A 21,871-nucleotide genomic window follows, 5' to 3' on the forward strand; every position below is an offset into this window, starting at 1 on the left:
TGGTGTGGCTATGAAGGGAAAGGCAATGATCAGTGATGAATAGGGTGATCCCAGGGTTCTAAGAAAGATTTGTTTGTTTAAAAGATGACAGAAATAGGGGGCTGGAGAGATGGCTCAGAGGTTAAGAGCACTGACTGTTCTTCCAGAGGTCCTGAGTTCAATTCCCAGCAACCACATGGTGGCTTACAACCATCCCTTATGAGATCTGGTGCCCTCTTCTGGTGTCCAGATATACGTAGAAGCAGAATGTTGTATACATAATAAATAAAATCTTTTAAAAAAAGATGACAGAAGTAAATTTGAGCATGTTTGTTGGCTGAGGGTTGTGAGATATTTAATTACAATGTGTAAAGATATGGCACTGTGATTGGTTTAATAAAAAGCTGCACCGCCAGTAGCTAGGCATGTTTTTGGGGGGCATAGAGATGCCTTTGATGCAGAACAATCAGCATGGGCTTTATAAAATAAAGGTGACAGAGTCAAATAAAAGAATGTAGATTATAAGATATGGGTTAATTCAAGATATAAGAAATAATTAGAAATAAGCCTAAGCTATCTGACCAACTTCCAAAATTAATAAGTCTGTCTTTTTTTTTTTTTTTTGTGAGCTGGTGGCCCAAAGAAAAATCCAACTACAGCTAAGCATTTTTCTTATATAAACATAAGCCAGCCAAGGGTGTATTGGTTATTGTTTCCAAATTGCTGACTGACAAACCACTCTACAACTCAATGGCTTATAGTCATGTATTGCCACAAATCCATGCTGGGCTTGGCTGGTATGGCTTGGCATTGTTTCTCCAGTCTTTTCTTCTTGGGACAGACTAGTGCAGAGATTTCATCTTCAGGCCAATGGCAAAGGTACAGGGGCCACAGACAAGTTTTCTTGAGATTTAGGCTTGGAAATCACATGCTGTTGTTTCTGATTAATAGCGTCAAAAGTTGCCTCAAAGTTGGGTTTGGAATCCAAGGATGAGAAAAGTGCCAGTCTCCTTTGTGATGAAGAACAAAGTGATTGAGAAGACTAGTAAATGAAAGCCCCTAACTACAACATGGATGCAATAGTTCTACGTAAATCTTAAGCTTTGTCCTTCATGACTTACATACCCCACCTGGGAGGAGGCAGGGGCGAGATGTTGGGGTCTGAGAAGAGCCTGAATCCTAGCTGGGCCCCATATTTTCTACCAGGGTTATAGTTAAGAGGACAGCTAGGAGATTATGCAAAGTCCAGGCTGCTTGGTTGAGGCCAAAGTCCTTGGAAAACAACAGTCACAGAATCTTCTAGAAGCTGATCTTCAGGGAAAAGCAAAGACAGACAGACTGGTAGGGAGAAGACCAGAGTTAGAAGGGAGTGTCTGAATCTGGAGTGGAGCAGATGGAGGGTGAGAAAGGGAAGTGGGAAGGTGACTGAAGTGACAGCCAGCCAGCAATATACCCATGCACAAGGAACATGAATACAAGGCGCAAAGGAGTGAGCATGAGGAGATACTGACACACAAGAATGACCTGTGATCAAGTTTCTCATACAAAGGCGTTTCTGCAGTTGGTTTGTTGAGACCTTCTTGTGTCCCTCCAATCAACACTGCCCATCCTTTATTCTTTTGGTTTTTTGAGAAAGCATTTCTCTGTGTAGCCCTGGCTGTCCTGGAACCGCCTGGCCAATCAATCCCTTTTCAGGTGGATTAGGTTGGCTGGGATAAAGTGTGTTCAAAACATTCTTCAGTAATGATATTTATGGTAGCCAGGCGGTGGTGGCCCATGCTTTTAATCCCAGCACTGGGGAGGCAGAGGCAGGCAGATATCTGTGAGTTAGAGGCCAGGACAGGCTCCAAAGCTACACAAAGAAACCCTGTCTGGGGAAAAAAAAAAAGATATTCATGGTTATCTTCATTCTAATAATAAAATCAGTTCAGCCCTTCATAGATGCACACCACCTTGTTGGTAAAGTATTCAAAAAGGTATTTTTCAGTCTCTGCCAATACAGACGTTAAATCAAGAGAAGGGAAAGCCGAAATCCTACGGCTGGGAATAGGCACAAACACTCAAAAGCAGAAAGTCGACAAAACACTAAACCAGCACTTTCGATCTCAGACATTACTATTTAATTGGTCCTGATAAGCTCTGGGCTTTGAAATTCAAAAATCTCCACGTGACCCGAATGAGCAGACAAGCTTGGGACCCACTGTGTCCCGAGGCTTCTGGCAGGAGGCAGTAGGCAAGCCTGGAATGTGAAGACCAGGCCATCTTGGTTACACCAAGTTGGTGACATGGTCCCTTAAGCAGTGCTTCCGGTTTCTGTGGGCCAGGTCCGCTATTAAAGCAGAGAGCCGGCCTATTGCTCGCGGACGCTTGCGCAGTCAGGCTCCTCCGCTAGGCCTCTAGGAGCATGCGCAGTCGAGGCGCCGGGGTTGGCGGGCGGGGCCCGGAGCCCTGCGAGGCCGCCTTCCCGGAAGTGTGGAACGTCTCTGGCCGGTGAGCTGGTGTCTTGTGTTCTGTGTTCCGGGAGTCGCACGTGGCTGCCCCGCCTCGGCCCCGGGAGCGGCCGCGACGCCCTGGAGCCGCAGGTCTCGGTCGTGGAAGCCGTGTCGTCCCTGACCATCGCGGACGCGTTCGTTGCGGCCAGTGAGGGTCCTGCCCCGACGCGCCCCGCGCTCCCCAGCAGATTCATCTGCTCCTTCCCCGACTGTGGCGCCAGTTACAACAAAGCCTGGAAGCTAGATGCGCATCTGTGCAAGCACACGGGGGAGGTAACCTGGCTGCGGGTGCGCGTGGCGAGCCCGGCGCGGGGGCTGCGTCGTGGGCTTGGCCGGGGAAGACGCTGAGCAAGGACAGAGGTCTAGGGCAGCCTTCGCCCCGTTACCTTTAGTAGGGCGTCCGGCCGGGACAGAGATCTGGAAGTCAGCTACCACTAGACACGCCCATCCAGAAAATCTGCCTCCTAGAGCTCATGCAGGGGAAAGCTTAAGGGTTCCTGCAAGCAACAAGTGTGCATCCTTTTAACCGCAGGAGTGATTTGGTCAGGTGCCAAGGCCGGGTAAGGGGTGGTCAGGTAAAGCCTTCCTGTTTGGCTCTTTCCCCTGACCCTTCTCTTCGTAAACTTACCCACTGCTGCCATCACTCATAACATCCTTTGTGACTTTACCCCCCTCATCTCTTTACACCCACATTTGTCCGTGTGTCCGAGTCAGAGCTTGCCTTTCCTTCTAGACCAAATTGCTGCACTTTGGTTGGACACTAGGTTGTGTTTATTGTCCCAACAATAATTTGACTAGTATCCACTCTACTCTGGGACTGGAGCTGAACAAAGTTCTTTGACTTTGCGGAGCAGTGGGGTTCACCTGTGTCTTCCTGTCCCCTGGCTATCTAGTGTTGAGATTGAGGTCTTGGTACCACCCTCCTGGATTTCAGAGTATTTCCCTAGTTAGTACACCAAACCGGATGTTGAGACATGATACAGCTTTACTGTGGATCCACCAGAGCATCCCTTCCCATCCCTCCAGGGTTCTGAAGGGAGATTGCAGTTAGGGTTGGGAGCTGTTTCCTTTGTCCTAGCACCTGTGAGCTTTTTCAGCTGTGACACATTTTCCTGTATCGGTGCTTCTGACATCTCAGTACACATACTGAGCTCTCCTGGGATGAGACAACCTGCTCCTTCCTCTGCCCTGGTTGGTAAAATGACGCTGTGGAAGAGATGTGTAGACTGTCCACATGTGTGCATATCGAGGTGATCTTGAAAAGTGTTTGCTAGGGGAGCCTGGTCCCCCAATAGGCAGGTTAGCCTGCTAATTTCAGATGCACTCTGTCTTAGTTAGGGTTTCTATTGCTGTACTAAACACCATGACCAAAAAGCAAGTTGGGAGGAAAGGGTTTACTAGGCTTCCACTTTTTTTTTTTTTTTAATGGAACCCAGCAGCCTAGGGATGGCATCACTCTATCACTCACCATGGGCTGGGCCCTCCCCCACTGATCACTAAATGAAAAAATGCCTTACAGCTGGATCTCAGAGAGGCATTTGCTTAGCCGAGGCTCCTGCCTCTCATGACTCTGGCTTGTGTCAAGTTGACCTACAAAACCAGCCAGTAACTGACTCCTTGTCAACTTGACACACCAACACATCACCATTAAGCCACATCCCATCCTATCTTATTCATCCCCAAGATCTCACATTAAAATCATAAATAATTTTAAAAGTCCCACAGCCTTTATAAGTTCAGTTTTTAAAATTTCAGTTTCAGGTTGGAGAGGTGGCTCAGTGGTTAAGAGGCTATCAAGAGGTGCTGCTTATTGGCTTGCTTCAGGTCCTGGGCTCTTTTTAGAGCCTAGCACCTGCAGTCCAGGGATGGCACCACCCACCGTGGGCTGGACCCTCCCCTACTGATCACTAAATTAGAAAGTGCCTTACAGCTGGATTTAATCGAGGCCTTTCCTCAGCTGAGGCTCCTTCCTCTGATGACTCTAGCTTATGTCAGGTTGACACACAAAACCAGCCAGTACAGTGTCTTTCCATAAAATAAAGATCTGCTTACTGCATTGACCTTGTGAGAAGATGGGCTGTTTATGGGGTGGAACTTGATGCAATATGATTATCTCTTGCCTGAGTGTAGCAGGTGTTTTCCTGAATGGACACATCCCTGGAGAGGAAGTCCAAGGCTTTTGCTTACCACAGATAGATCTTTTTTTTGTTTGTTTTGTTTTTTTTGAGACAGGGTTTCTCTGTGGCTTTGGAGGCTATCCTGGAACTCTCTCTGTAGACCAGACTGGCCTCGAACTCACAGAGATCTGCCTGTCTCTGCCTCCCCAGTGCTGGGATTAAAGACATGTGCACCACCACTGCCCAGACACAGACTTAAAAACAGCCGATGAGGTGGTTCAGTGGGGAGGGGCACCTATAGCCAGACTGACTCCTGAAAGTTGTCCTCTGACCTCCACATGTATGCAGTGGTATGTACACACACACACACACAGACACACACACACACACACACCACTAAATAAATAAATAAATAAATAAATAAATAAAAATGTGAAATTTCCTTCCTCCCCCTTTTCTCTGTGCCAGAGGCCATTTGTGTGTGACTATGAGGGCTGTGGCAAGGCTTTCATCAGAGACTACCATCTGAGTCGGCATGTCCTGATTCACACTGGCGAAAAGGCGTTCGTGTGAGTAGGGGCGGACTGGGCCTTTGGAGTGGGTTCTTCTATTAGGCATGTAGCCCTGGCGGGATGATTGCTGATTCATACGATTAAGACTGGAGGGCAGGCTGGTGAAATGGCTCAGAGGGTAAAAGTACTTGCCACCAAGCTTGACAACTTGAATTTGATCTTGAAGTGTTAAGTGTTATTTGTGGCTCAGACTGGCTCCTGTCACAAGCAGGTGACTTTATGACTGAAGTGGTTTTGTGTTGAGATCATATGAAGTCCATGTCCCTTATATGTCATCAATAGCTTGTGCTCCTGTGTGCTTTCTCTTTATCGCTCCCTGTGTGCGTTACCCTCAGAAGTGAAACTGTGGTCCAGCTGTACTTGACAACACTTTTCACTCCAGTTTGCCAGGGTGCTTCTTGCCCCTGCCATTTGGTTCCCACCAGGATTTGTGACCCTGTCCTCCTGCACTTGTGTTGAAATGTCTGTGTCAGTTTTAGAGTGAAGATGAGATAAGGACTAGGCACTTACACATTGGGCTCTTTGTGTTCTTACCGGAGTGCAGAAGTAGAATTGGAAAGTATAGGGGTACTCTGAGGTCGTCAGGGACTGGGCTCCAAATTGGTCTCTCTATGCCATTCTCATCTTGGGGCTTCAACTGTATGGTTCAAGATGCTTATTTTGTGCCCTGTGCTTTCAAGGAGGGCAGTAGACAGTGCTGTTCCATTTTAGGCACCTTGAGAGTTGAGTAGGATGGCCTGAACTTAGCCATATGGCCACCTCTAATTGCAGGAGCCGTGGGGAGGAAGCTCAGGTACATAACAGCCCTCCTGTGTGCTGGTCTGGCCACTGCACTGCAGTGCAGTGTGTTTGCGGAGCTCTTGACTCCTTGCCCAGGTGCACAGTGTCTGAGGGGATCTTCTCATGCAGTGAGACTGGGGAAGGGTCCTTGTTCATTGCTCAGGACCATGAACTCGTCACAAGGAACTTTACTCCTTCAAGGCCAAGGTTCCAACACAAGGGGAACTGGATTAGCCTAGTGACAACCCAGAGGTGACAGTGATCACAGTTCTCTGTTTTACCTGTAGTGACAGAATTAGAGCCAGGCTCTCTTTCTCGTTGAAAATGCAGTTTATGATGACATTTGTCACAAAGGAAGGTTATTAGATTCTAAATTAAAGTGGTTGAGCCCTGCTGGAGCCCGAGCAGCATTCAGGCATCTGAAGCCAGTGGTCCCTCCCTTTGCCAGGGTACAGGGATGGGTGACCCAGTGTACATTTTGCCCAGAGTGGAAGTGCAAAGCATCCTGTTGCACACCTGTCCAAGCTGAGGCCTTCATGACATGGTTTGGCACATGGGAGTATTCCCACACACACCCACACAAGACCTTCCACTGAGCCACAATCCCAGCTTGACAATTTGGATTTTACTAAAAGGCTACTTTATAGTGTTCTTTGGAATCATCAGCTTTTTAAAGAGTAGAAGGGTGTTCACATCTTTTTTTTTAAATAGTATTTTATTATTTTATGTGTATGGGCGTTTTGCCTACATGTATTTCTGTGTTGTGTGTGGGCATGGTGCCTGTGGAGACTAGAAGCAGGCATCAGATCTCCTGGAACTGGAGTTACAGATGGTTACAAGCCACCGCGTGGGTGCTAGGAACTGAACCTGGGTCCCCTGCAAGAGCAGCCAGTGCTGTTAACCACTGAGCTCTTTCCAGCCCCAGATGTTCATACCCTAAAACCTTCTTTCGCCTTGGTGTGTTATAATTTGATTCATGCAATCTCTTGCAGTTGTGAAAATAATGGCTGTAATCAGAAATTCAACACAAAATCGAACTTGAAGAAACACATTGAACGCAAACATGAAAACCCACAAAAACAGTATACAGTGAGTATGGCTTTATGTGTTTCAACTTTGACTGTTTTTATATTTGCCACCAAAGTGAGTTTGTGTAGACCAGATTTTATCTTGCTGGATGTGTGCAGTCCAGCATTGGGTGTCCTCATCATGCAAGTTTTCATTTTGCATACTCACTTTGGGCACATTTGTGTTATTGATGGCCACCCCAGCAGAAGCTTGTTGGCTTTTCTGGATGTCATTGCTCTTTAAGTTGTTGAGATGAAGCATCTCACAGGGAATAAGTGGGTGACAGTTTATATCCCCCAAGGGACTTAGATCCTGAGAAACTTGTTTAATTTAAAAAGTTTTATATTTATATTCATTTTATTTTATGTGCAAGTATTTTACCTACATATGTGTCTGCACCACATGCATGCTTAGTGCCTGTGGAGGTCAATAGAAGGTGTCAGTTTCTCTGGAACTGGAGTTAGAGATGGTTGTGACACACCAGGTGGGTGCTGGAATCTGTACCTGGGTCCTGGAGAAAGAAGCAAGTGTTCTTTTTTTTTTTTTTTTTAAAGATTTATTTATGGTGTATACAGTATTTTGTCTGCCTGTGTACATGCAGGCCAGAAGGAGCACCAGATCTCATCACAGATGGTTGTGAGCCACCATGCGGTTGCTGGGAATTGAACTCAGGACCTCTGAAAAGAGCAACCAGAGCTCTTAACCTCTGAGCCATCTCTCTAGCCCTGAAGCAAGTGTTCTTAAGCATAGGGCAATCAGTAGCCCTCAAGAGGACTTCAGCAACTGTTGATTCTTTCCTTTACTAAACAGTGCATTTGTGTTTTAACAGTGCGGGTTTGAAGGTTGCACGCAGGCCTTTAAGAAACACCAGCAGCTGAAAACACATCAGTGCCAGCACACTGGCGAGCCACTCTTCAGGTCCGTGTTTAGCCAACACTCTGGAGTTCAGATTAAAGGGCAAAGATCAGGGTCCAGAGTGGGCTGTTGTGTGTGCCCATGGAGACTTAACAAATCTATTTGTTTCTGGTTCTCTGAAAACCATTCTGCATGTGTGGGGAACAGCTTGTGAGAGTCTTGAAGCTGTGGTTAAGTATGAAGGGAAGGTGAGGAACCACCTGTTTAGTTTTGTGACATGCCATCATGAGGTTCTTTTTCTGTAGAACAGAAGTAATTGGGCTCCGCTTGCATAGAGGGTTTCCTGAGTACTCAGAAGGACACGTGTGTGTGTGTGTGTGTGTGTGTGTGTGTGTGTGTGTGTGTGTGTGTGTGTGTTCATGTACATGCCTGCATGCCTGCCTGTGTGGTGTCTCTGCACAGTTGCGATGACCAGGACCTTGTTTCTGGCTCCCACAGGCCACCTTTTGCCCTGGTGCTGCTGCAGTGATAGTGCTGTCTTACTCACAGGCCTGTGACCAGTCTCTGTACTGCCGGTGGCTGTGGCGCTGCACTGTGTACAGTTTTCACTGGTGCTGCGGATTCAGCACACTACTGTTTCCTCAGTCACCTGAAGCCCCTGCATCTGGCATTTCCTTTCCTTCTTCCTTTTCTCCTGTCGCTTCCCTCTCTTGTTTTCTTGAGACAGGATCTAGCTGCATAACTCAGGCTAGCCTTAAACTCTCACCTTGCCCCATTCCTCAGTGTTAGAGTCACAGGCATGTGTCACCATGCTCAGCAACCAACGCCATTTGTCTTTTGTTGTTGTTTTTGAGACAGGATTTCCCTGTGTAGCCCTGGCTACCCTGGAACTCACTTTGTAGACCAGGCTGGCCTCAAACTCACAGAGATCCTCCTGCCTCTGCCTCCTGAGTGCTGGGAGTAAAGGGGTGCGCCACCACCGCCCAGCTACACACACCATTTGTTGTTGGTGTTTTTCTGGTGCTGGTCCCCACTGAGCTGCACCTATGCTGTGTTCTTATCTGGTGATATGTGGCATATTGGGCACACCATAGACAAACAGCTCAGGATAGTCTAGTGTCACCTATACAAAGTCAGCCACCCTCCTAAAGCAGGCTTCTGTAGCCACAATACAGGATATTTCCAGAACTATGAAAACTGACATAAAAGATGTGTGAGTTTTTCTCAAGATAGCTTGTTTGGCCAAGTCACTGGTGTTTGTATTTAGGGCTATACTGAATCTTTTATTTTGGTGACAAGTTTGGTGTGGGAAGCAGTGGGCTCTGGTGAGGGGATCTCAGCAAAGTTCTCCATGGGAAGGAACTGGCTAACACTTCACGGGTTGCTTTCCCAGGTGTCCCCAGGAGGGATGTGGGAAGCACTTTGCCTCACCCAGCAGGCTGAAGCGGCACATGAAGGTTCACGAGGGTACGTATGGATGGGCACTGTGCCAGCATAGAGGAGCACACCAGCAGCAGCATGTGCTCACTGCTTGGATTGCTGGGCATCCTTGGTCTGCTCCATGGTCTCACTAAGTACATACACAGAGCTGTGTAGCAAAGGACACTGATTGGTTATTTGGGCATTGGCCTCTTAAACCTGTGTTGTACTGTTCCTAAGCACCTGGCTGTGCTTCACGGTTATTAATAACACCCTTTTATGTACCACCTGTGCGTTTCTTTTTCTAGTTATACTCTAAAGTTCGCAAAAGATTTAGGTAGTCGAAGTTTGCAGAGCAGTGAACAGAACGAACCCACTTAATTGCAGCCAGCAGAGTGGCACGATTCTGAGAGAGGAGAGAGACTACATGGGCACGCCATTCCTTCCTGGCTGTTTGCACTGGGTGTTCAGAACAGGCAGTGGGTAATTTTTTGGTTTTTTTGAACAGGCTATCTATGTCAGAAGGGATGTTCTTTTGTGGCAAAGACATGGACAGAGCTTCTGAAGCACATGAGAGAAGCTCACAAAGGTAGGTGAATGTGCAGCTGAGGAAGAGCCTTGGCCCGGGGAGCTGGTGGCATGCTTTGGAAAAGAGTGAAACACATGCAAGTGCTCTGCATGACGTCATGCGTAGTGCTGGCTTCCTGGGCTGCTGCAGGTCTCTGAGCTGGTGCTGCTATGCCCACAGCTTTTGTGAGGTGCACACGGTAGCTCTCCAGGGCTTCCTGGGAAATGTTGCTGTGTGTCAGAGGACAAAGGTAGAAGCCATGGGCATTAGTTCTGCCTGCCTGGACACCATAGTAAGGTCACCTGCTCCTTGACAAGTGAGGAGTCAGCGAAGTTGGGAGCCATCAGAGAACTTGAGGGATTTGAAGGTAGTTGTAGTGATCCGAGAGCTTTAAGTTTCCTCCAAAATCTCTGGTTTGTGTGTAGTCACAGAACTAGACTTATGTGGTAAAAGATAGGGACACTGGTTAAATGAGTGTCTCTCCACCAGAGGAAGTCAGCTGTGCAGTATGCCAGAAGACATTCAAGCGCAAAGACTACCTTAAGCAGCACATGAAGACTCACGATTCAGAAAGGATGGTGTACTTCTGTCCGAGACAAGGCTGTTGGAGGACCTACACAACTGCCTTCAACCTGCAGAGCCACATTCTTTCCTTCCACGAGGAACAGCGTCCATTTGTGTGTGAGCATGATGGCTGTGGCAAGACGTTTGCAATGAAAGTAAGTGTCCTGCTCCAAGCTGGGGTGGTCCTCATGTCCAGCCTGCAGAACCTCCAGGTTTGACAAGACCAGTTGTTCTCAGTAAGAATGGAGAACTCATTAGAAATGCAGAACCCAGATCCCCATTCTGACCCAGCTGGGCCAGAAGCCCCAGGGTTGGGAAGCTCACAGGCTTATTTTAACAAGCGCTTTAGGTCAGTGGTTCTCAACCTTGCTAATGCTGCCACCCTTTAATACAGTTCCTCATGTGGTGACTCCAAACCATAAAATTATTTCATTGCTACTTCATGTCTGTAACTTTGTTACTGTTATGAATTGTGAAATAAATATCTGATATTCAGGATATCTGATCATCAACTCCCCAGAGGGGTCACAACCCATGGGTTGAGAACCACTGCTCTAGGGGATTCTGGCTGTGCTGAGTGGGAGAGCCAGGATCCTTTATCTCCACTTCCTTAGAGACTTACATTCTGCGAGCTTGCAGACCATCTCATAGTGCCTAAAAAGGAGGTGGGGAACACAGATGGCAAGCTCTGGGCTGTGGGATCTTGGTGGGATTCGCAGGGTCAGGTGGAAACCTGGTTCCTAGTGGGGGACTGTGCAGTTTGCTTCAGCCTAGCTGGTGTCTTAAAAGCTCTGACTATGAACTGGGTGTTGGTGGCGCACGCCTTTAATCCCAGCACTTGAGAGGCAGAGGAAGGCAGATCTCTGTGAGTTCGAGGCCAGCCTGGTCTCCAGAGCGAGTGCCAGGATAGGCTCCAAAGCTACACAGAGAAACCCGTCTCGAAAAAACCAAAAAAAAAAAAAAAAAAAGTCTGACTGTGGATTGTATACTTGCCAAGCACAGCTCAGATCAGTCCACACCACAGGACTCATCAGCCAGCAGGGCAGAGGCCAGATTTCTATCTGGTGTTTAGGTATGCAGCTGAGAGCTTTAAGCAAGCCTGAGCTTGGAAGCGCAATCCTTTCTCAGGAAAGATCTAAGTCAGTAGATGGGATGGACTAAATTCCCAGCATGGTCCTTGGAAAGGACTGTGAAAGTCACTCTGCTAAGGAGTCAGAGTCTCCCCTAGGCTCTGGTCAGAGAGTTGGGTGGGGTCAAATTCACTTACAACAGAAAGGCAGTTGGTAGTTTATTGTACCACCATCTCATGACATTTTAATATCAGTAGACACCAAGAGTTTTTAATTTTTTAAAAAGCTAATGACTGGAACCGACATACAGGTGGTTGTGAGCTGCCACGTGGTTTCTGGGAACTGAACCTGGGTCCCCTGCAAGAGTGGCATGTGCTCTAACCACTGAGCAATCTCTCCAGCCCTGGACCAAGGGTTTCTAAAGCAGCCTTCTTTTTCCTGCACTGCAGCAAAGCCTCATGAGGCATAGCGTTGTGCACGATCCTGACAGGAAGAGGGTGAAGCTCAAAGTAAGTGGAGCTGCTGGGCCCAGCCCTCAGCTGTGATGTCTGCTTGCCGTATGTCCTCCCATCCCTACCACATGTGTATGTCTGCCTGTTGAAAGGTGTGAGTCGGTCCATCCATCCAGGATGGTTATTGTGACACAAGTAACTGACGGGGAATTCAGTTGTCTGTTATCCTTACTCCCAAAGGTAAAGCGGCCTCAGGAAAGACGGAGCTTGGCCTCTCGCCTCAGTGGGTACTTCCCTCCTAAAAGGAAACAAGAGGCAGACTCCCCCATGTCTAAAAATGCAGACTTCAGCAGCAGCCCAGAAGGCAAGATGCTGGTGCCAGATACATCATTTACCCTCCACTAGGTACCACTGGCTGCGAGAGGGTCTCCAGGGCAGCCAGCAGGAGCTTCTTCACAAGCCTGCATTTTTTTATTAAAGTCCCTGACACAGCACATCTGACTCCTTGTTTCTGTCATCTTTGTTCAAAGTGTCTGTTCCCTCAGTCTCCTGAGTGTGTCTGTACGCCTTCATTTCTTTCTTGCTCAAGGGACGAAAAACACACATGGAGGCGGTTCCTCCTCTAATGGCTTTCGGTCTGCTTGAGAAGGTCGCTATCGCAGTCATAGTCTGGAGAATCTGGTTAAATATCTCATCCTACAAAGGACAGCAGTGCAAGGTTAGTTACAGCTTAGTGTCTCTGATGCTGTGGTACAACTGAGCATGCACCCCAGAACTGGTCAGTTCCTACATCTGCTTGTGGACTGCTATCTACACAGGAACTCCATGTGCTGAGCTAACACTGCAGACTGCAGCCTCCGCTCTGTTGCAGCCTCTAAGGGGCTACAACTAGCCCACCCATGCTTTCCCAAATCAAGCACTGGGTCTGGGTCTTGGCAAAGTGCCTTCCTTATTCTGAAGGGAGGGAAGTAGGTTCCACCTGGTCTCCAGAAAGTCTGAAGCAGTTGAGCTGAGTATGTGACACAAGTGGCTTAGGCTGAAAACCCATGTTAGCTATTCAGCAGTTTTTAAAACACAATATAGCTTTTATATTACAATTTTTTTTTAATGGATATGGGTATTCTGCCAGTATGTATGTATACCACATGTGTGTGGCCACAGAGACCAGAAGAGGACTTCAGATTTCCTGGAACTGCAGTTACAGACTTGTTAACTGCCATGTGGATGCTGGGGACTGACCTGGGTCCTTAGTAACCACTGAGCCATCTCTCTAGTCCCTAGAACAGTCTCTATGTAGCAAATATGTTATATGGAAAACTATACCGTAAGTGTACATACAGTTTGACACTAGGAAGCTGGTACCATCCAGGTGGTAGAGTTACTAGTCAGTGGCTTTGCCTATAGTCTTTCCAGTTTTTCTACAATCTGATTTCTGCATCTGAAAACAAAGACCCAGCAGGCGCTCACACCTACTCACCATCTCATTCCTTGGCTGCTCAGCATTTTTTGCCTTCTTTATTGTGACTTGAACGAGGTACTTTTTCTCAATCCACTGATGAATCTGTTTACTCTTTGTGTCCAAATCATGCTGTCCAATATTTGAAGAAAAAATGAGTTCCTTTGTCGCAGCTGGTCCTGGTGGAAACAGTGCTGTTTACTGCTGGGTGTTTCTGCTCTCTGAAAGCTCAGCTTCCACCTACACTGCTAAGAGTTTAGGCCCCACAGGCTTTGACATGACAGCCTTCATCTCATTTCAGCTTCATGGACTGTTTGATGCTTTTTTGTTGTTTTTTGTTTTGTTTTTTTGGTTTTTCGAGACAGGGTTTCTCTGTGTAGCTTTGGAACCTATCCTGGCACTCACTCTGGAGACCAGGCTGGCCTCGAACTCACAGAGATCCGCCTGCCTCTGCCTCCCGAGTGCTGGGATTAAAGGTGTGCGCCACCAACGCCTGGCTTGTTTGATGTTTTTTCAAGTGGGGGAGACAGGCATAAAGGTTTGTTGTTTTTAATGTACTAAACAATAGCTAAAATCTTCGAAGGCTTGTGTGTGGGTGTGTGCACTTGTGCTTGTGAGTGCAAGTGTGTGTGTGTGTGTGTGTGTGTGTGTGTGTGTGTGTAGTTAGGACAACCTCGAGTGTGGTCCTCACCCACCTTGAGAAAGGTTCCTGTTTTCACACTGTACTCCAGGGTCACCAGCCTCTGAGCTTCCAGTGAGTCTCCTGCCTCCCACCCATCTCTCCAAAGGGGCCATCTTGGAGTACAGCTGAGACTGAATTTTCCTTGGCTCTGGGATTCAAACTCACACTTGTGCACAAGCACCCACTGGACCCTCCCTCCGACCCCGTGTTAGACTGAGCTGTGAATCTGGAGGAAGACCACCCAAGAGAAACAATGGGGCATAGTAGGCAACTCAGAGATGCAGCTCAGACAGCAGGAGGAATCCTTAAGACAAGCTATAGCTCCTTATTGTCACTGTACTGAAAATCAGTGTGACAGCAGCAGGAGCATGGAGAAGCTGCACCTGAGGCGGCCACTGGCAGCCTGGCCCATTTAGGCTCACAGAAGCCAGGTACACATGAACACTCTTAAGAATGAAGAATGGGAAGAGGTTGGATGCAAGGAGATGGGCGAACAAATAAATCAGGCCCGTTTCTGACTTACCCACAACCATCCTATGAATATGGGATGTGCCACTGTCAAAAATCTACACTCTGTTTCTGAACATCTGTCATATTAACATTGGCTAAAGTCTATGAGAGCACACAAGGGATATCTCTTGGGAAGGTGGAGGAGACTTCAACTTTCAGTAATGTTTTAAAATCTGAATTACTCCCAGATTCACTGATTTTTCAACAATAGACGACTGTTTATTACCTTTTTTTTTTCTTCTTCTTCAAGATAGGATTTTTGTAAGAGCCCTGGTTGTCCTGGGACCAGGCCAGCCTTGAACTCACAGAGATCTGTCTGCCTATGCCTTCCAAGTGCTGGGACTAAAGGCGTGCACCACCACCACCCGGCTATTACCTTTTCTTATAGGCCTTTACATTTCAGAAGTTTTTAGCACACCCTTGTTTCCCACCAGTTGGCTCTGGGTCTCCATCAGAATGGAGTAAAGCCCCGAAGACTCTAGTCTGCTGCCCTACATTTTCTGGCTGGGACATGGTTTGATATCCTGACTCCCTGACCTCCCAGTTAGTTTCTTTTTTTTTTTTTTTTCAAGACAGGGTTTCTCTGTGTAGCTTTGGAGCCTATCCTGGCACTCACTCGAGACCAGGCTGGCCTCGAACTCACAGAGATCCGCCTGCTTCTGCCTCCTGAGTGCAGGGATTAAAGGCGATTGCCACCAACGCCTGGCCCCAGTTAGTTTCTTATGAACGTCTGTATTCTTTCCTCATACTGCTCAGCCTATACAGTGGGGCCAGTCCCCCAGTCCTTGCCACAGTATGAAGCCCATGGAGCAGTATTCCATACCTGGCAGCTATAAAAGCCAACCCCCTCTCCATATAGTGCCCAGTTCCTGGCCTCTAAGTGGCTTCTGTGACAGGTGCCTGAAGGTGACTGGCCAAGTACACAGGCCAGGGGTACTTTGAACCTTTTCAGGATTTACGAGGTACTTGAAAAGCACAATGACAGGAAGGAGGTCGGATCTGGGAAACATGTCTTTCAAGTGTCACTTCCCTACCCTATCAGCCACATGGCTCACCAATGCATTTGGAGCCCAGACTACAAGATGAAGGCAATTTCTATCATTTTTGGATTGCTTACCTTGTTTCTAACCCCACTTGACAGTTTTAAAAGAAGAGATGATGGACATGGGACATCAAAAATGAGGGAAAGGAATAGAAGTGGGGGATGAAAAAGCAGCCTCCCTGCAATGATGTTGAAACATCAGTCTCCAGTTTCTCATGTCCCACTGACACACTGGCAAACACAAGAATTGAGATTTGAAGCAGTGGTTTTCCTCTTCCCTCATCCTGTGCCCTTTTAATACAATTCCTCATGTTGTGGTAACCCCCCAACCATAAAAGTACCTCACTGACTGTGATTTTGCTGTTTGGTTTTTCAAGACAGGGTTTCTCTGTATTGTTTTGGAGCCTGTCCTGGAACTTGCTCTGGAGACCAGGGTGGCCTTGAACTCACAGAGATCACTTGCCTCTGCCTTCCGAGAGGGGATTAAAGGGATTAAAGGCGTGCACCACCAACGCCCAGCTTGATTTTGCTGTTTTGAATCAGAATGTAAACATCTGATATGCAACTCCCATGCAAACAGGGGGTCTTGACTCATACACAGGTCAAGAACCACTGCTCTGATGTATTCAAGGCACAAACATTAAAGCACCTACCAGTTTTGGGGTTGGTCTTTTCCTGTTCCCGGATCCTTAGCCGCTCCTGGTGGATCTGCTCTCCGGTCATGAGCTGGTACTCGGGTGGCTCTGAGCTGGCATTCCTCTGCACCAACCTCAAGTCCAGCTTGTCCATGAGTCTGATCACATCCGCTCGGTGCATCATTCCCAGGTCAGTGCCTTTCTCATCCAGGACACGGATAATCCGCTCACTAATTTTCCTTCCAGTATTAGTAAAAGCATCTTTCCTTTTCTGTTTCTTCTCACCAGGGGTGTTTCCATCAGTACTGAAACCTTTGGCCAAAATGAGGTACAAGAGCTTCGGGGTGGAGGCAGTCAGGGACAGCTGTGCTGGGTCTGGCTTCACAATGTGTTTGCTGAAACATGTTCCAATTGAGGTTTGTAGCGTCAACCTCTTCAGAAGAACAGCCATCCTGACAATGTAATGAGTAAAGTTTATTACGACACATCACTGATGCCATGGTCTGCTAGTATGGTACAGTGGAGTATAGGTGAGGCTGTGGAGCTTTATGGCACATGGCACTAGAGTGTGGGAAAGCAACACCAAGACATGGCCTGTTGGCTGGTACCGCCCCTAGGGCAGCTCCTAACCAAGTTGAGCAGCATAACATGATTCTTCCATCCCTACGTTTTCTCCCATACCCACGACCATTTTCCCCTGGATCCCACAGTGCCAGCTCAAAAGTGAAACTCAGCTGAGGGTTTGTGTGTGAGGAGGAAGTAGAAATGCCACTTCAGGGGCTACAGAGATGACCGGAACATTGCTCTTCCAGGGGACCTGGGTTAGATTCCCAGCATCCACATGGCGCCCATATGCTCAACTGTAACTTGAGTTCTAGGGAATCTGACACCCGCTTCTGGCCTCTGAGGGGGACTGCACATATGTGACACATAGATATGCATGCAGGCAAGCACTTGTAAAATATAAGAAATACAAAAAAAATTTAATGGCATTTTGATTTTTTTTTTAAAGTGTCTTTACCAATAGAAAGTACTGCTCTCACTTCTCATGGTGCTTCTTGTACAAGCCTTTAATCCCATTACTCAGGAGGCAGAGCCAAGGCAGAAGCAAGTGGATTTCTGTGAGTTCCAGGCCAGCCAAGTCTACACAGTGAGACTCAGAAAAAACAAAAACAAAAACAACAAATTCATGATTATTATTATGATTATTATTCAGAATTCTTTATTAGGGGCCTAGAAATTTGGCTCAGTGGTACAGCATTTGCCTAAAATGTGCAAGGCCCTTTGTTTACTTCTTAGCACCAAAACACAGCAGCAGCAGTCATGGAAAATCTTTGTGTAGAAACAATCAGCTAGGATCGGTTACAAAGTGGCCGCCAGCAAACACTGCTGTGCAACTCTTTGGTCTTTTTAACAATGACAGACAGCTCTTCTTATGCCTGATACCTGGTTTCCAGATTTCCCTGAATGCATTATAATTTTGTTTGGTGGTGATAATTTTATTTACATTTTGGCAGCATGAAGAGGTTCCCTCCAGCCAGTTGTATAATTTAAACATTAAAGAATGTTTAAATTCCCTTCAACACACCTAAAATGCAAACATCTATTAGCCTGCTAACTGCTACTGTGTGTCACTGTCACACCCCCAGCTCCACTGAAAACTGGTAAATTGATAGTGAAACAGAAAGAGCTGAGCATTTAATGTCTTTTTAGGAAAAACTGTGTCGTCTAAGTTGATGAGGAAAAGCTCTCTTCCAAGTATGAATCTAATTAATAATAATAATAATAATAATAATAATAATAATAATAATAATAATAAAAGTCACCATTTTGCCACCAATGAAAATGGCCCATTTCAGCAACAATCAAACACCTTCAGGTACAAGGATGATGCCAAGGTAACCCACACACTGCCTCCAGGTCAAATATGCAAAAGCACTCTGCTTAGGAAGAAGCTGACTGTCACCATCATGACCAAGGGTCAGAGTGGCATCGCCAACCTCACATCCCAGGAATGTCTCCTGATGCCACACTACAACAAACAACCAATGGTTCCCACAACACAGCCTTGTCCCCAGGTAATCCAAAGCTAGCCCACCTTGCCACTGAGCTTTAAGAACAAGGCCAGGTCCAGAGATGAGTGAACTGGAGGACACCACAGGGAAGCGAAATCACAAGACAAGACTGGCTTGGTGAGGATGAAAAGGGAAGAATGAGCTAGCTTTGAATAAAAAGACCTGGGAATTACAAACTGTAATGTATTTGAGAAGAATCCTCCGGAAAGACTCATTGGGGACACAGGAATGCAGATTAGGTATTTGGAACTACCAAAGTGTTATCAAATTTTCTCAGTGTGAAAACCCAGGAAACAAACACTGAAATATTTAGGATCATGAATGGAAATGGCACAGCAGGAGTCAGACAATGCTATTATGGCAACATTTGCTGCCTCTGGCAACATGGCTGTTAGCTCTTCATCTCTCCATTCTTTGGCTTGTTTAAATTATTTTTTGTAATTAAACTGTAAAGAAAGCAAACAAGAACTAGCCTAAAAGAGCTAGTTGCTCAGTGATCATGTCAGTGCAGCTAAGGCAGCTACAGAGTCCATGTTTCATCTTACTGGAACGAACATTTTTGGGGGGTTTTGTTGTTTTTTTTTGGGGGGGTTGTTTTGTTTTTTGAGACAGGGTTCTCTGTGTAACAGCTCTGTGGAACTCATTTTGTAGATCAGGTTGGCCTCGAACTCACAGAGACCCATCTGCCTCTGCCTCCAGAGTGCTGGGATTAAAGTCTTGTGCCACCACCACCACCAGGCAGTCCTGGTTAGTTCTTTGTCAACTTGACATAAACCAGAGTCATCTGGGAAGAGGGACCTTCAATTGAGTAAATTCCTCCATCAGGTTGGCCTGTGGGCAAGTCTGTTGGGCATTCTTCTTGGTTAACGATGAATGTTGCAGGGTCCAGCAACTGTGGGCAGTACCACTCCTGGGCAGGTGGTCCTAAGTAGTGTAAAAAAAGCAGGCTGAGAAGCCATGGGGAGCCAGCCAGTGAGCAGTGTTCCTCTATGGTTTTTGGTTTCTGCTCCCAGGTTCCTGCCCTAACTTCCCTCACTGATGGACTATGATTTGGACCTGCAAGCCAAATACATCCTTTTCTCTCCAAGTCTTTGCTTAGCCAGTCACAATCCTAATTTTTATTTCATCTCAGTCTCTTTGTAGAGAGCACGTGTTGTTTGTCATAAGGCACCCAGGCATGCTTCCAGGCTCATCTCTATGGCTGTGGCACTCATTTGTACCTTTCTACTTCTGAGAAGTGGTCCTCATGACACTGCACTGCACTCTGCAGAAGTCTAGTTTATTATTAATGAACACTTGAGCCACTTGGGCTTAGGAATCTTGTGGATAAGGGGCTGATTACCGTGTGACACTGGGACTGTGTTCTTCACCAGGGAGTGATGATAGGGATGCAAAGACCATCCCTACAACACAACTTAAATGTGTCTTAATATCCAGCCTCTTAAACTGGGGGTGGTGTCACTGACTGTGGCAGCTGAGAGAATATTGGGTCTGAAGGAGCCAAGAACCAAAAATTAATTCACAAACACCTGCATAATGAACCCCTTGTGCTTCTGCCAGCATGCACCCATCTCAAAACTTGCAACTCCACTGCAGCCTTTGTTCTCAACACACAGCATGATCTATGGCCACATCATGCTGCACTTGCCAGATATCATCAAAACCCACAATACGCTTCTCACCTACTTTGCTGTCAGAGCACACAGTCAAAGCACACAGTCAGGGCACACAGTACCAGCGGCCTGAAATACCTCAGTTCATATCCAAGGCTATGGCAGAATATGAATTGCAACATTTTTATCGTCCACACAGTCTTCGGCTTTTTCATCTTTTAAAGGGCTGTCGTGAGCTAGGGCTGAAGTATGAATCAAGTTAGTATAACTCAATGCTGTAACGAGTTACAATGTTTTGTTTTAAAAATCCACTGTTTGAGTTGCTAGCTCAAGTTTCCTGAAATAATAGTAAAAATAATTAATCGAATTATGGTTTGGGATTAGGACAGGCTTTCCAACAACTTCTGAAGTGATCCTAAACATACTTATCAAAGTCCTAAACGTTATCAACGCAGCTTTCTCAACACTAACAGTCATAAAACTCTATCAGTCAACTCTAAAGTGTGGAAGATGCTCAATTATGCAAATATTAATTTAATATCGAGCAAAGATTTAGGATCAGTGAGATGGCTCCGTGGGTATGGGTGCTTGTGTGTGTGTCTGATGTGTCTGGGCACCCATGCCATAGTGCCAGTGCAGAAATCAAAGGACAACCTTATGGAATTAGTTCTCTCCTCTCACTTTTATGTTGGCTCCCGAAATGAACTCTGTTTTACTCTGCTTTGGCTATTGAGTCATCTCTTTAACCTGATGATAGTGATTTTTAAAGATTTATTTTTGAAATAGGATCTTAAAGGCCAGTCTGCCTCCAATTCTAAAGAGATCAGTCTCTGCCTCTCGAGTGAGGACTAGTGAGGGCTGTAGTGAGCTAGGACTGAAGCTGCGCGCCACCACGCCTGGCTTGACACTAAATTTGTACCATCATGTATTTACTCAGTTTTTCTGTATCGTTCGTTACACTTCATAGTCACAAGCTCATACGGACACCTATTCACTCCAGAAGGAATGGGTTCGAGTAGATTCAATACTTTGTGAGATCAACTTTGAGTTTTCGCTATAACCACGAACTCTCACCCTCACTTCCAGGAGGAGTTTCAAAAGTCCTGGCTGGGTGACACACGGACACCATTAGTCCCAGCACTTCGGGCTCTGAGGCAGGTGGATCTCTATAAATTGAGGCCAACCTGGTCTACAGAGTGCGCTCCAGAACAACGAGAGCTACATAGTGAGACCCTGTTTCAGTAAAAAATTAAAGAAAAAAAAAAGTCCCTAGTTGTCTCAGAGGGTGGGCAGCGGGCGAGTCCAGGCGAAGGACAAGCCGGCCTGGAAGCCACACAACCCCCCGTCCCGCCCCCCAGGACGCGCGCGTGCGCACGTACACCGCGAAAATGGCTGGGATTGCGGGCCTGTGGCTCGGGAGCGCGGCAACTGGCTGGATCCCGAAGCCTCGGGCCGCCGGACCCTGTCAGCCTTGGGCGCTCTGCATAGACTGTGCCCAGGACACATCCTCCCGCCTCAACCCCGCACCGCCGAGCTCTCACCTTAGCGCTAACCTGGGCCGGCAACGAAGGAAGAACCCGCAGGTCGGTACACGGGCTCCGCGGAGGGACCGCGTCGGCTTCCGTAGCAGGCGGAACTTCCCGAGTTCTTTAAAGGGAAGGTGCAACTAGCGGTCGCGTTTTCCGCCGATGGAATAAAGTCCCCCGGGCAAAAAAAAAAAAAAAAAAAAAGCTTAAGTTCTGAGAAACAAACTGAGGAAATTGCTACTTACTCACCTTCTGCTGCTCTAGAGACAAAGTGAACGTTAAAAAGTGGAGTCCCCGGAGCAGTCACTGCATCGCCAGTTACATGAATGCCAATTTAATAAAATATGAAATGCCTCTTACGATGTTTCATAAATATCTGGACAACCACTCTACGAT

General features: G+C 46.9%; 2 protein-coding genes across 4 annotated transcripts in view; one reads left to right on the forward strand and one right to left on the reverse strand.

Annotated features, from left to right (window-relative positions):
- The window catches only part of Gtf3a (general transcription factor IIIA), a 112,614-nt gene extending 100,177 nt beyond the window's left edge, over positions 1-12,437 (forward strand). The window contains exons 3-11 of the mRNA XM_035444152.1: positions 2,372-2,744; positions 5,057-5,157; positions 6,933-7,029; positions 7,838-7,926; positions 9,257-9,330; positions 9,791-9,871; positions 10,340-10,569; positions 11,934-11,993; positions 12,177-12,437. Of these exons, the coding sequence (XP_035300043.1) occupies positions 2,372-2,744; positions 5,057-5,157; positions 6,933-7,029; positions 7,838-7,926; positions 9,257-9,330; positions 9,791-9,871; positions 10,340-10,569; positions 11,934-11,993; positions 12,177-12,341 (1,270 nt within the window). The 3' untranslated portion in view covers positions 12,342-12,437. The remainder of the gene's footprint in view (positions 1-2,371; positions 2,745-5,056; positions 5,158-6,932; positions 7,030-7,837; positions 7,927-9,256; positions 9,331-9,790; positions 9,872-10,339; positions 10,570-11,933; positions 11,994-12,176) is intronic.
- Mtif3 (mitochondrial translational initiation factor 3) lies at positions 11,690-21,583 on the reverse strand. Of its 3 annotated transcripts, XM_027413681.2 has the most exons (5): positions 21,491-21,583; positions 20,088-20,191; positions 16,280-16,713; positions 13,414-13,571; positions 11,690-12,632 (listed from the first exon to the last, which is right to left on the reverse strand). In XM_027413681.2, exons 2-5 carry the CDS (start codon positions 20,162-20,164, stop codon positions 12,411-12,413), a joined length of 891 nt encoding a protein of 296 aa, XP_027269482.1. In that variant the 5' UTR covers positions 20,165-20,191; positions 21,491-21,583; the 3' UTR covers positions 11,690-12,410. The 3 variants fall into 3 exon arrangements, with proteins under 3 accessions (XP_027269482.1, XP_027269483.1, XP_027269484.1); XM_027413682.2 differs by lacking the exon at positions 20,088-20,191 and having other exon boundaries at positions 21,491-21,582; XM_027413683.2 differs by lacking the exons at positions 20,088-20,191; positions 21,491-21,583 and adding an exon at positions 20,019-20,040.
- Between the last annotated feature and the right edge of the window lie 288 nt (positions 21,584-21,871).

This window comes from Cricetulus griseus, chromosome 4 (assembly GCF_003668045.3).
Source record: "Cricetulus griseus strain 17A/GY chromosome 4, alternate assembly CriGri-PICRH-1.0, whole genome shotgun sequence".
NCBI classification, from domain to species: domain Eukaryota; kingdom Metazoa; phylum Chordata; class Mammalia; order Rodentia; family Cricetidae; genus Cricetulus; species Cricetulus griseus.